The sequence below is a fragment of the Alternaria viburni genome (genome assembly GCF_023758015.1).
Source record: "Alternaria viburni strain BMP 2772 chromosome Unknown scaffold_10, whole genome shotgun sequence".
Classification (NCBI taxonomy): Eukaryota; Fungi; Ascomycota; class Dothideomycetes; order Pleosporales; family Pleosporaceae; genus Alternaria; species Alternaria viburni.
Window position 1 is genome coordinate 1,013,487 of NW_026055779.1, and position 13,011 is coordinate 1,026,497.

Consider the following 13,011-nt stretch of genomic DNA (forward strand, 5'->3'; position numbering starts at 1 on the left):
ACAAAACATACTCTGGTATGTAGATGTTGCTGTGTTGTTATAAGTAAAGCATTAGGATGCCCTCTCTGCATACCACATGGGGAGTCTCGCAGCACGGCACTGCAGAATAACCTCGTCCTTCTTCGGTAGCCTCTGTATTGCGCTTACTGTGTTCATCACATCGAAGCAATCACTTTCAGACGCTATCAACGCCCTGTAGTCTCTACGACTTCGATTCTACTTCGAAGGTGCGCACAATATCCCCTATATGCATTCTGAGAAGGAAGACATTGACTAATTAACAGTAACAGAACTCACTGATCCTGGGGTTATGCCACCAGATGATGATTCCCTGAGCTTGATCGAGGAATGCACCAAGGGGGGAATACACGCTGTTGTATATCTGTCACGTCTTGGGCTCATCAATTTAGCCAAGGATCCTGGCAAGTCCGGCATACCAGACTTCAAGTCAGTACCTGATGTTCAACGCTTCTGGGATTCGACGAAGCCCATTGTCGAGTCTATTGCGACGCGATACAAGACAAGAAACGCCATACGCGATGCTCTTCGAGATCGACGCATCTGTCTGGAAGAAATCTCAAGAGATTGCCTAGAACAATTCGGCCATCATGTCTGGAACAATGGTGTTAAAGGACCTTTCGTCACACGTGTCGATACCCCTAGCAGAGTCAGCAAGAAGTTCGAAGTCAACGATACCTTCAGAGTCCAGAAGTCTTCGAAAGTCAAGACTCGTACCAAGATTGCAGAGAGCACGTATCCAAGGCATCTGATCTACGAAAATCGAAGTGATCAACGCAAGTAAGTCAGTCCGCCAACAAAAATGTTTTCAAGCGCGAGGTACTAAGTTCACTCGACATAGAATACGATTGCAAGTCTCTGCGTGGATCGTCCAGCGCGCCTGTCGAAAAGTCGAAGCCGGTGGAAAGAACAAAGCTTACAAAGCACGCGTGAAAGCGTCAACGAGACCTTCAAGCTTCGTGGCAGCAGTCCGCGTGAATCGCGATGAGCTTCTTCGCAGCCCTACGTTATCATCCAGTGATGATATTGATGAATTGAGCCCTGATTACGAGGCTGGCGCTTCAAGGAAAACCAAACACGCAGAGAAAGTCAATACTGTTTCCCGACGTCAGCTGCAATCATCAGGAGCATCTCAGAATCCAGTTCGAACTCCAGAACGATCCACTACCCAACGTGTAGCTGTTGTGGCATCTCCAAGGAAGCCCTGGAGTGCCAAAACCACAAGAACGGTCAAGAGGAAGCCGCAGCGAAGCGAGCTGGTAGGGATGAAGAACGCAGCCGCACGGACTGTACGAAGCAACGCGAAGAAGGCGCCAACGATAACACAACCAGCATCGAGCTCACGCCGTACGAATCAACCTCGCACAACCCTCCGTCCTGTAACGCCAGCGATAGTCGACGATCAAGTCAGGAATGAGAATGCTGTTCAAAGTCTAGGCTCGATGGCAAACCAGCCGCTTCTTGATCGCGGAGAGCTGGGAATCCAGCTACTTGTTCTTCTCGAATCACAGAACGCTGGACGTCATGAGATCGCACACACGCAGAACACTATGGAGCGCATCAAAATTATAGCTGTGCAATATTCCGAGGAGCTAAAAAATGCGCTGGACAATGAGTACGAAAAGTGTAAAGTGGCTCTGGACAGATGGTTAGCATGCATGAAAACACTCGTCGAGTTCCGCAAGAAAACCGGACTTTCGGGCGATGGACCCAGCATATTAGCCGGCTTCGAAACCCTTCCACTGGAGAAAAGGAAAGGGCAAAGACTGTACTTGGAGATGTGCCGAGATGTTCGTACATGGGTGAGGGATGGTATGACGATCTTCGTGTTTTGCAGAGAGGTGGGTTCCATACTCTTGAAGATGGCTAGCTTTGCTCCTTTGGGTATGAGGTTAGATGATCTTCTGAAAGTTCTGATACCTTTCACGGCGGGTCTGATGGGATGCTTCCTTTCTAGGCCGTCCAACTCTTGATATCTACGAAGTTAGTCAACACACCGTTTCGGTTTGTATTGGTGGTATGTTGCGGCAGCTCGGTTCAGAGGGCTATAGAGGATTGGTAATATATGCGTCGATACTGTTCTGTAAGATTGTCACTACACCACACTTCGTACTTTGAAGCAATGCTCGTAGCCGCCCGTGACAACACCTGCAGTATTGACAATCTTTGGATATCGCCAACCGTCCAACGACTGCCTCACTTCGCTTGAACCAATGTTCAGTTGTTCCAGTATCTCGATGACGGCAGCATACAAAACATCGAGGTTGCCATCTCCAACCTTGACGGCAATTCCCATAGCGCCGTGATTCATCCCAGTCAGATCAGCGTGGGGTGAAGCACGAATTGCTACTGCATAACAGGCATCTGCTCCGATCTTGCCAACGACTTGTCCGTTATAAGGCGTCATGAGCGCTGTGTCGAAGCGACCTTCGCCAGCGACCAGTCCAGGGTAGCTGGCTATGCACTTGTGAATCCGAGCTAGATGTTGTGTTCTCTGATCCAGGGTCTCTTTCGAGGGACCATCAGAAAGGTCAGCGGCATCCGCAAGCCTGGCAAACATGAGCGCGAGGTTCGGAAGAGGCATCGCTGGTGTTGGAAGATTGCATCCGTCGACAGTCCATAGCACCTCTTTCTTAGTAAGCCCGCTTATGTCCTCAACAGCTCGGTACACGCGCTGCTGCATGGCATGCTCATGTAGATAGTAGTCGTGAGCCGTAGCACCCAGGCACACCGCACCTGCTACCATACCGACATGTTTTCCAGAGCAATTGTTGTAGATAGCAGTCGGTGTAAAATCTCCTTTGATCCACGCGCGATTGACAGCAGCGTTCTGAGCGGGGTGTCCACCACATGTAAGGATCCCCTCTTTCTCTCCTGTCTTCTCCAGCATCGCTTGTGCTCGTTCGATGTGTCGAGGTTCACTACTATGCGAAGCACACATGAGCGCTACATCTGCGTCATCGTAATCGAATCTCGCCGCAGCTCCTGTCTCCAAGATCGCAAGGGTCTGAATTGGCTTCGTTGATGATCGCGCAAGGGTCATCCTCTGGTAGTCGCCAATTGTGTAGAGTAGTTTGCCAGAGGCATCAACAATGGCTGCGTGTACGTTGTGTCTGTTCTCGATGATGCCACCTCGGTAGCTGATGACTACGTCATTCCCAGACAAGGTGTTCGCTCCGTTCCCGATAGTAGCGCTCTGCGTCGAGGGTTTTGTCGCATCTTGTGGCTTCGCATCCGTGTCCGTGGCATGTACCATGGCTTGGCCGAGTCCGCTATTTCTGTTTAAGTCGACTGGGACGTGAGCGGCGAAGATCCGAGATACTATGCCAATAGCTTCGTTCTTGCTAGAGTTTGAGAGGGAACCGCGTTAAGGTTGAGGCACAATTATGGAAGCCGTAGATGAAGCGCGAGGAAATATTGTTAGTGTAGGACGCTGTCGCGTCCGGCGTACACCTGCCTTTCAATGTCTAGCGCGAGTGTCTTCATTACCTAACCGATGTCCGGTTGAGTGTGTCATCGCGTTTGGAGGGCGAGAGGTGCAGCGCATTTTCATGGGAACTGCTTGGGATGCGCCCTACACGTGGCCGATAAGGCGTGCGATAAGGTACCGAATGGGCCTGCGAATAGTGAACGGGCTATGGCGGCGTCACTGATACTTTGCGCATTTTGTTGCTGAGCAGACCACGAATGCTTATCGGACAGCATCTGACGCTCTCTACTCGATGGTTGCGGGCGACTGATGTCGGGGGTTGGGATGGAAGCAAGAGTCATGAGACTGGGCCTCGGGAAGGCGCGCAACACGCTAAGACACTAGCGTGTTTGACCCTGGAAGGCTACGGGCTTGCTTTTTGAACGCGTGAACGCGTAGAAAGTAGCCTCCTCGACGCTTCAAACGTGTCGAGTTGTTGTGACAATACTGACGATACCGCCGAACAAACTATGCTTACTTTGTTACACCTTCCAGCCTCCGCGACAACGGTAAGCCTTTTCGTCTATAGGTTTTTGTAGCCTGTGTAGTCGCGATCATAGATTGTGCAGAACGTAACAGCAATTCAAGGTTGAAGAAAGTCGATAAATTGTTCGCTAAAAGTATATACATCTAGTTGAAGAGAAGGGAATTTCGAGCTCATGCGCAGCAAGAACTGGTGACGTCACCGTCTATACGCTGAAGCTTACAGCAGGAGACTTCCAGTTAACAAACTCTGGGCCGATCTTCTTGAGGTCGGTAACACCAATGTTCGCCGCATCGTTGATGAGCTCGTACTTGAGCATCTCTGTTGCCCTTGCGACACCCTCAGCGCCGTAAATGTTGGCGTACATGAAGGGCCTTCCAAGACCGACAGCCTTTACACCGAGAGAGAGGAGCTTGAGAACATCAGTTCCGTAGCGGATACCTCCATCAGCGTAAACCTCGATTTGTTGGAAGATTTCGGGGTCCTCGTTGTAGATTTCCAGGGCGACTTCGAGGGATGATGGCGAAGTGTCAGTTTGACGGCCGCCGTGGTTGGAGAGGAAGATGGCCTTTACACCCTGCTTGACGGCCTCGCGAGCGTCTTCGACGGTCTGGATACCCTTGGGGATGATAGGCAGGGAGGTCATGTTGGACAGCTGTTGGTACAGATCCCAAGTCAGAAGACTCAGGTTGACGTCGGCGGAACCGACACCGTAGCGGGCAGCACGGTGCCTGACACCATCACCGGGCGAGTCGACAGTCAGGACAATGGCCTTCGCACCGAGATCCTCGATCCTCTTGAAGAGGACCTGGGTGTCGTTCATGTCACCGTCAAGGTATACTTGTTGGAACAAGACTTGCTCTGAGCCGTTGGGGCGAGCAGCGTAGATGTCTTCCAAGCTCTTGGACGAGTAGAGCGAGGTCATGTAGAGGATGTCGCCTTCGCCGGCACCCTTAACGAGGCCAAGCTCACCGTCCTCGTTGGCATATCCACCGCGTGCACATGGGGAGATGAAGAAGGGCGCTGAGAAGTTGTGGCCGAGGATAGTTGTGGGCATAGAAGCCTGGATGTTGGTGATGTCGCGGAGGACGCGGGGCCTCAATCGGTAGCGCGAGAAGACTTCGAGGTTGTTGCGGTATGACCATTCGCCAGCCGCTCCGTTGCGGTAGTATGTATAGGCGGATGTGTTCATGTGCTGGCGGCCGACCCATTGGAAGTCTGGCAGGCCGACCAAAGACTTAAGAGGAGGTAGGGTGTCATTAGCGACGAATCCAGCCAACTGGTCGTCGATACCAGTATCGGGTTCGTTGAGGAAAGGGCGTGCTGCCAGAGCGCAAGTAGCGAAAGCAAGGAGTGAGTAACGCATCTTGAGCGAGTACTGTTGGGGTATCTAAGAGCAGGAAAGATCGACGTTGGGTGAAAGATGGGTTGAGTGGAAGATCCCAAGACTCTTATACCTCCTCAGTCAAGCCTGGGAGACATGGGACGGGCAGAGCTGTGCCTACTCGGCATGCAAGTCACTCTGGGCACAAGATCTTGCATGCCATCTAACCCTTGCCTGCACACCATCTGTGCCAAACTGGACTTCCATGGCGCTACTTGCCAACTTGGGTTTCGAAACCATTTGCGTGATCGGAGAAGGGCCGTGAAGTCCCTTCATCTGATAAACAATCCTGTCAAAACGTCTAAAGTGGAGCACCACTACGTCCCGCTGTGTCGCCAAGCGCTCCAGAGGCGGTCGCGACTGGGTTGTTGTTTAGCATGAATTGGACGCACAGGGCACCGAAGCTGCATCGGACCGATGTGGTTCATGTCAGGATTGTCAGTCCAGGCACGCGGGTGACCCACTGCGGAATTCCGCATCAATCGGTGCCGTCGCGGTAGCTTGATTGGTCAGTAGATTGATAATGGCTGCACAGTTCCTGAAATTGAGGTACCGGAACCAGCTCGAAACGTGGAAGGTGGCTTCGGTCACTGCCGTGGGATTCCCAGGTTGCTCGGCACATTGCCGGACCTGGAACGTCACTTATCCCACGAGCTAGGCTGAAACGCCTTCCAACTTTTCAGCTTGGTGACAAAGCAAGCAGCGCCTTGATTCCGCTGCTTTTCTAAGCCTTACATCGGTCACCGATGTCGATATAACGACGGGCTATGCTCTGGTCGATTAATGATGAATAAATGATGCAGCCAACGTCGTTATCCCCCCATCAGGATTACGACAACTTCTTGCTTCTTGACGAACTTTGAATGGAACATATTGAGATCAAAATGAGATGATTCATCAATACGGCAACGTAACGATGATCCAGATCATGTGTCATGTGTGCTCTGGTCGGGCGTTGTGGCAAGGCGGCTAATTGCTGTCCTTGTCCCGAGGTCACAACATCGATCGTACACACATGCTGCATCGAGCCATGTGCATACCGGACTTCCTGAAAAATGCTCGTTATCTCAGGAAATTAGCTCCTTCCTGCGATTGATGTTGTACCTACGGTGCTACCGCATCGGATCGCCGCTCCGAAGCTACGCCTGTACTTCAGTGGGCTGTAATGCAGGTCTTTCAATGTCGGCACAGTCACACGTCCCCTTGACCGCCTACTGAAAGACCTTTTTTCTCGCGCGAACAAACGTATGTGGATTATACATGATACTGAGGAACGATGAAGGAGTGAACAGTGGCCCAGATAATTTACAGTCTGAATACGCTAGTGGGTTAGCGCGTAACGGCCAAGGCTCTCGTCCACCGGGCCACGGGTTCCTGCTCACATCTGGTCTCTATCCACCGACCGCGAACATTCCAGGTCAACGCTGTGTATCGATTTACTCCACAGCTCTAGCTGAAAGAGCGGGTATCAGCACCATCTGCTAGGGAACCGGGCAAGTCCGATTATGCCCAGGTCGCATCTCCGTCTTCCCCTGCTCGCTCCCTGCAAAGCATCGCGTTCGATACCTCTCAATAGGAAGCCAGCCATGGCTTGGCTGATGAAGCTGTCTCTTCTGAGTGTGCGAAATTAGGGGGCTTCGCGAAGGCAACGCTTTGTGTAAAACCCGTCCGTGAAACGATGCCTCCTCTTGGCGTAGCGACAGCCGCTTCGGGAACCGAGAGAGGACCAGAGATCATGGAACACTCCAGTGATGCAGCAGGCTCAATTATTGAATACTGTTGAGCTTGCAGAAGCTCGTGAGGACAACATGAACTGGTTGCGTGGTTCCAAGAGGTGCGGGGAAATCACGCCGCAGACGCGGGGTTGAATGCCTAGGTATCATCAACACTGCTCTTTCTTCACTCACAGACACGAGCACAAACAAAAAAGCCGTCCATCATGGCAAGCAGCTTACGCGTTGCGGCCTGTCATGCATCACCTGTCTTCCTCAATGCACGCAAAACAACAGATAAAGCCCTATCCTTCATCAGACAAGCGGCATCTAACAAGGCGAACCTCGTGGTCTTTCCAGAAACCTACATCTCTGCGTTTCCGATCTGGAGCTCGCTACGGCCCCCCACTGAAAATCACTCGCTGTTCCAGCGTATGGTACAAGAATCTATCTATGCTGATGGCGATGAAATGGAGGCGTTGCGCGAAGCGACTCGGTCGAACAACATCCTGGTGAGCATCGGCTTCAGCGAAAGGTCGCGACACAGCAACGGCTGCCTGTACAACTCGAACATCTTCATTGGAACCGAAGGCGAAGTCCTAGTTCACCATCGAAAGCTGGTCCCGACTTTCTTCGAAAAGCTCACATGGAGTAGCGGTGACGGCTATGGGCTGCGCGTGGCTGACACGCAATACGGGCGTATCGGCGCGTTAATATGTGGCGAAAACACTAATGCACTTGCAAGGTACTCTTTGATCGCGCAAGCAGAGCAAATTCATATATCAACTTGGCCGACGATATGGCCGACAAGAACTTCGCGTCACACAGCGCAAACTGCCGAGCAAACCACCGACGATAGCAATGAGCAGTCGAGTCCAAGCGCTGCGCGTGGAACAAACTACGACAACTTAGCCGCAAACAAGACCCGTGCTGCAGCGCATTGCTTTGAAGCAAAATGTTTCGGTGTGGCGTGCTCAGGCCATCTTGGTGAAGATGCTATCAAGACGGTCATCGAGGGTGCAAGTCAAGCGGATGTGGTAGCCGAGACCCTACACGCCATGCCTCGCGCCGCGACCTTCTTCCTGGATCCTACCGGCGCGCCATTGCCTAGCTTCACCTTTAAAGGTGCGGAGAAAGAACATGTATCCGCATTACAAGATCAAGAAGGCATACTGTATGCCGACATGAATCTTGACGACTGCATCGAGGGCAAACAATACCATGATGTAGTTGGTGGATATCAGCGACCAGACGTATTTGACCTCAAAGTTGATCGGTCGAGGAGGGACCCAGTGCGATTTGTTTAATATCAAAATACTACGGATGTCACCTACCCGTCGTACGTTACTTCAGCCTGCTGTCTCGGAATGCGCCGAAGCGCCTCACAGTGCGCTCCTCGATCGCGTGTACATCTTATGCACAGGCCGGCGGCACTACTTCGACGCGCCACAACACTTTTGCTCATCACCCTGGAAGCCAGCAAACTCATCATGGCGCAATTGTATCACAGAACCCTTCCTTCTACAGCCGATGTAGCGGCCCGTCAACTCTAGGTTTCTTGACCCAAACGTACGGACCCGAGCTGACTGTCAGCAATTACTTGCGGGGTGAGAGTTCTCACCAAATCCTTGGGCGTGGGTTCCGATTCAGATGGCTGCAGATCGAGCAGGGGTCGCGAGCTGTCGCAATCAAAAGCTTAATATTCGGTCGGTCTTAGCTCGGGGACTCTAGAATACATCACGTCGCACTGCAGCAAGGCCTAGGATGAATGTTCAAACACGCAACTTACTCGCATCTCTTCCGAACAACGTACGATGCGCATAGGCCACTTACCTACAACATGCCGAACATTGTTCCTGGTTGTTGCCAAATGCTTTCATGTTGAATGCTTACTACTCGTTCCGGTGTCCTGGCATTGGGGAACATGAATCAGCTCGACCTATGATCAGCAGTAGGTCTGACCGCGTTGCCGACTTCGAGAGAGAAGCGCGCAATTTGACCCTCAAACTCGAAGCTTAGCAAGTCTCTCCACAGCACACAGCTATATGGGCAAGGTACGATGCCACTTTCGCAAATCCTTCGACACGACATGATTACTCTACACCCTTACAGTCGTAGTGCTTTGAGACCAGGATCGAAGCTTGTATGCAGGCTGCGGCGTTAAGCCATCGGAGTGTCAGCAGGTCGCATTCATCTCAGTCTGAAGAATACGGATCAAGCCGAACGTCCTCGCACGTTGCGCGCGTCAGGATCAGTCAGTCACATCAAGCACGTAGCAGATTTTGCGAGAGAAAGATCCTCTTGTTTGTTGCGCAACTAACGTAGCATCTCAAAACTCTCGCCCTCCTCTCAATCCATCCAGAAAGACGATATTGCTCCTCTCCCTTCTTCCGTAGTCTCCCGCCCATCACCGCTGGCTGCCTATCCGAACAAATCCCCAAATGCAGAGCCATCATCCGAGTCCGCATCGATATCGATACCGTCCTCTGCGTCCTTCTCGTCATTTTCATCCTCTCCAGTTGTTTTTCCATCGTCCTGGGAATCGGAAGCAGTACCACGACCGGCTGGTGTGGCCGTGGTCGCGGTGAGGATGATGTCCTTGACGTCCTTGTCCTTGAAAGCGTTGCTGAAGAGCGTGGTCCAGATTGGCTCGACGTCCTCGATACCGGCGGCTTTGAGGAGTGCTTGCAGCTTTTCCGGGGTGATGGCAATGGCTTCGTCGGCGAGGATCAAGGCAGCGTAAGAGACGGCTTGTTCGGCCTTGTTGGTGGTGGTAGACATTGAGATGACGCGGTAGAGTGTGGGTCGATGAGTGGTGTTGAGAGAAGGATTTGATAACCGCAGTAGCTGATTGCGACCCTTGGGTTGGTTTGTTGCTTTTGTCAGATAGGCGAAGTATTTTTGTTTGTGTTGATAAGGGTCTGTTGTTCAGGTGGCCGATTCGTTATCCAACTTTGGGTGGGATGAGTTCCTTTATATGTGTGCAGAGGATCACCAGCTTTTCTGACTCACAAAATGCGCTCGTTGTTCTAAGAATTTGTTGGGTAGCAATCCATTGACGCGATCATATTGCGGGTCTTGCGATGACGACCTACTTTCTGAGCAGCCAGCCGCTTACGGTACCGCAGTTTCAGACGAGCTCAGACGCGCTCTCGACGGAGGGCTATGATTGGTGCGCGAAAACTGCGCCTCGAACATTAACGGTACTGTTTCGACGTTGGAGTCAGCAAAAGGGCGCAGCGCCGCCCGGAACAGCGGCTCGCCTCGTTGCTCCTCTGAGTCACGGCGAACACCACCATCCAAGGCCACTCGCGCATACCATGAAGTCAAAGCAAAGACGCTTACCGTATCAGTAACTGATATACAGCGACTCCGTAGCTCACGGTAAGAAGGCGACTTATGGGGTACACCAACACTTGATGTTGTTGAAGCGTGACTCCATGTCCAAGTTAAATCCAGAGGCCGAAGGCCCTTGAAAGGGAGCTTGCTATCCTTGCTAGCACTGGAGTTGGCTTATATATTCTACTCTATGGGTTGATGCTCGTAGAATTTGTGGTCATAGAGGCGGACTCTTCAGCTCCAGCTATCGCCTACTCCATCAACACTCTACCGAGGTATGGCATCCCAACCTACACCGACGGTCGTACGCATCTTAGTTTCTTGCATCGACGATTTTACTCTGGCGAAATGCCGAAAGTTTTAGACATGAGACACGAAATGACATCATCTGACGTTTTGTAGCTTCCTATGCTAGTCGGTCGAGGTGAAGGGACTGAGAGGGATAGCATTTAATTATCGCTGCCAGGCGCGAGTATCTTAGCAATGCGAAGAAGAACACAAGGTGTTTCTGACAGCAGAGGTATGCCTGGAAAAGAAAGATCGCGACGGGTGAGGGTGAGGGTGAGTCGACGTGACTGCCGTTTGCATGTCTTGGCATTGTTGTTGCTGCTCCCAAAATCTCTTCGCCAGCCTCTCACCAACTTACACATACGCACCTTCTACGCCGAATTGCTGGAAACTGATCTTGCTATATGGACGTCAAGATGCGCCCTGGACCCCCAGCTATCCCAGCCAAGGGTGAAGACTGGCAGTACGGATCTGGCGTAGCCAACGACACCGTCGATGCACACTTGATCGCCATTCAGCAAGCGCAAGACTTTTGGGAGGAATGGTCGAAGAGCTCGGGCAGGGACGGTGGATTTTACGCTGCACTCGCCGACCATATCGCGCGTTTGGAAGATGTTTGGGAAGCTATAGCGACCATGTACGACGCCAAAAATTTCGACTATAGTCCCAGAGCTACAACAATGAACGCCACACTGCGGGGCCATGACCTGCGCGCCATGTGGCAAGAGCTGATCGCCGCCCAAGCAGAGCAAGAAAAAGAAGACATTGTGGTACCAGTTCAGTGGCTGGAGCAAAAGCTTCGCAGGACCGCCGCGCTTATCGGCATCCAAGTCGGTTACATTGCCAAGAAGCGCGGGGACAAAAAGAAGGAAGCTGAGGAAGGTGACATCATGAACCCTGTCTACATGTCGATATCGAAAGATGACAGACCCCTCTACCAGGCACGCTCAGGAATGCTGTTACGCCAGCAGGACATCGTTTGGTTTCCAAATGCAAGTGCAGCTGAGGCCGAAGATCTGGCCCGATCCCGATGGAAGGATATCAGGGTAAGCATAATAGATCATTAATAGACACAGATCTTCCAACTTGTGCTAACTACTTCCCATCATAGGACGTGTTGACGCTGTACGAGATGTATAAGCTGACCAAGACGGAGATCGAATGGTTCGTGCTGAACCATGCGACGAGAGACACTGCTATCGCATGGAAGAAGAAGCTGTTGCCAGAATGCGGCAGCGCAGCTCAGAACACGTCTCAGCTTACCTGGAAGCAACGAACCGACACTAAGGAGCTTTGGGCAGCTAAGCTGTCATCCTTTCAAGAGCTTACTTCGAAAGCAAACAGCTCTACGGTAGCTTACGCAGCAGCTTATTTGGACCACTACCGAAGGCGTGCGTCTCCTTTGGAGACTGTGCGCGACAGCGAAGTGGACAGTTTCCTAGTCGCATTCCTGGAAGCAAGAGTACTCCGGCCTAAAGCCGGTACGGAAGATGATTTGAGGCTCAGGCCATACACGTCTCCCAACGATGTCAGTAGCTTTGCTATCAACTGGGATTCCAAGGGGAAAGGACGTGGTGCTTTGGGTCTCAAGGAGGAAGCTTCACGGACGGTCATTTTCAAGCTGGCAGACTTGCCAAGTCTCAAAGCCATGAGTGCGATCTGCGCTGCCCAGCCAGACCAATATGCAGACACGCTTGGTCAAGCTGATCAGCTCGGTCTTCTGACGTCACCGTTCATGGAAGCTGATACTATCCTGAGCTTTCATTGCGCAGGTACTGCGCTCTACAACGAACACTACGCCTCTTGCATGCAAAAGCTCAATGCGATCATCGCGCTTGGAGCTCTCGGCCCAGTTCCTATTGCGATCAAAATCCCTAGTCTAGCTTCCGCAAGCAACCTGCATCCACAGTTGCGACAGCTACGGATTATGGTAGAGAGCTTCGTCCAGTGGTAATTTTTGTCAACCTGGTTCGAAATGTGGTGGTCAGGCTAATATGAACCCTCTAGTTTCTGCAACAACGGCAGAAAATGCCACAACGCAGTGGTGATTCGAGGCCTACAGATCGTTGGTCACGCTATAGCGGTTGTGCGGGTAGCCCAACCGAAAGACATGCACATGGAATTCCTGGCCTGTGCTCAGACACTGTCACGCGTGGTTCAGCTATTTCGCAAGTTTGAGGCAGAAGGCAAGCTGGAGATCACTCCGGCAAACTCGCGATACTCATACTACCAGCTTAGTCAACGGGATGCAGCTATGGAACAGCAGCGGGTAGTCATGGAGGAGGGCATGTATATGGGTTGAGCCGGGAGGAGAAAA

General features: G+C 51.9%; 6 protein-coding genes across 6 annotated transcripts; 3 read left to right on the forward strand and 3 right to left on the reverse strand.

Moving 5' to 3' along the window:
• Positions 1 to 310: 310 nt before the first annotated feature.
• J4E79_005612 (uncharacterized protein) lies at positions 311 to 951 on the forward strand (the record flags this gene model as incomplete). Its single annotated transcript, XM_049354490.1, has 2 exons — positions 311 to 785; positions 860 to 951. The coding sequence occupies 2 exons, from the start codon at positions 311 to 313 to the stop codon at positions 949 to 951; spliced, it is 567 nt and encodes a 188-aa protein (XP_049211355.1).
• A 1,162-nt stretch (positions 952 to 2,113) lies between these two features.
• J4E79_005613 (uncharacterized protein) lies at positions 2,114 to 3,274 on the reverse strand (the record flags this gene model as incomplete). Its single annotated transcript, XM_049354491.1, has 1 exon — positions 2,114 to 3,274. The coding sequence occupies one exon, from the start codon at positions 3,272 to 3,274 to the stop codon at positions 2,114 to 2,116; it is 1,161 nt and encodes a 386-aa protein (XP_049211356.1).
• Positions 3,275 to 4,176: 902 nt separating this feature from the next.
• J4E79_005614 (uncharacterized protein) lies at positions 4,177 to 5,337 on the reverse strand (the record flags this gene model as incomplete). The annotated part of the gene is made up of 1 exon (XM_049354492.1): positions 4,177 to 5,337. One exon carries the CDS (start codon positions 5,335 to 5,337, stop codon positions 4,177 to 4,179), a length of 1,161 nt encoding a protein of 386 aa, XP_049211357.1.
• A 2,164-nt stretch (positions 5,338 to 7,501) lies between these two features.
• On the forward strand, positions 7,502 to 8,374 carry J4E79_005615 (uncharacterized protein; the record flags this gene model as incomplete). The annotated part of the gene is made up of 1 exon (XM_049354493.1): positions 7,502 to 8,374. One exon carries the CDS (start codon positions 7,502 to 7,504, stop codon positions 8,372 to 8,374), a length of 873 nt encoding a protein of 290 aa, XP_049211358.1.
• A 1,114-nt stretch (positions 8,375 to 9,488) lies between these two features.
• Positions 9,489 to 9,848, reverse strand: J4E79_005616 (uncharacterized protein; the record flags this gene model as incomplete). Its single annotated transcript, XM_049354494.1, has 1 exon — positions 9,489 to 9,848. The coding sequence occupies one exon, from the start codon at positions 9,846 to 9,848 to the stop codon at positions 9,489 to 9,491; it is 360 nt and encodes a 119-aa protein (XP_049211359.1).
• A 1,262-nt stretch (positions 9,849 to 11,110) lies between these two features.
• J4E79_005617 (uncharacterized protein) lies at positions 11,111 to 12,648 on the forward strand (the record flags this gene model as incomplete). Its single annotated transcript, XM_049354495.1, has 2 exons — positions 11,111 to 11,740; positions 11,806 to 12,648. The coding sequence occupies 2 exons, from the start codon at positions 11,111 to 11,113 to the stop codon at positions 12,646 to 12,648; spliced, it is 1,473 nt and encodes a 490-aa protein (XP_049211360.1).
• Between the last annotated feature and the right edge of the window lie 363 nt (positions 12,649 to 13,011).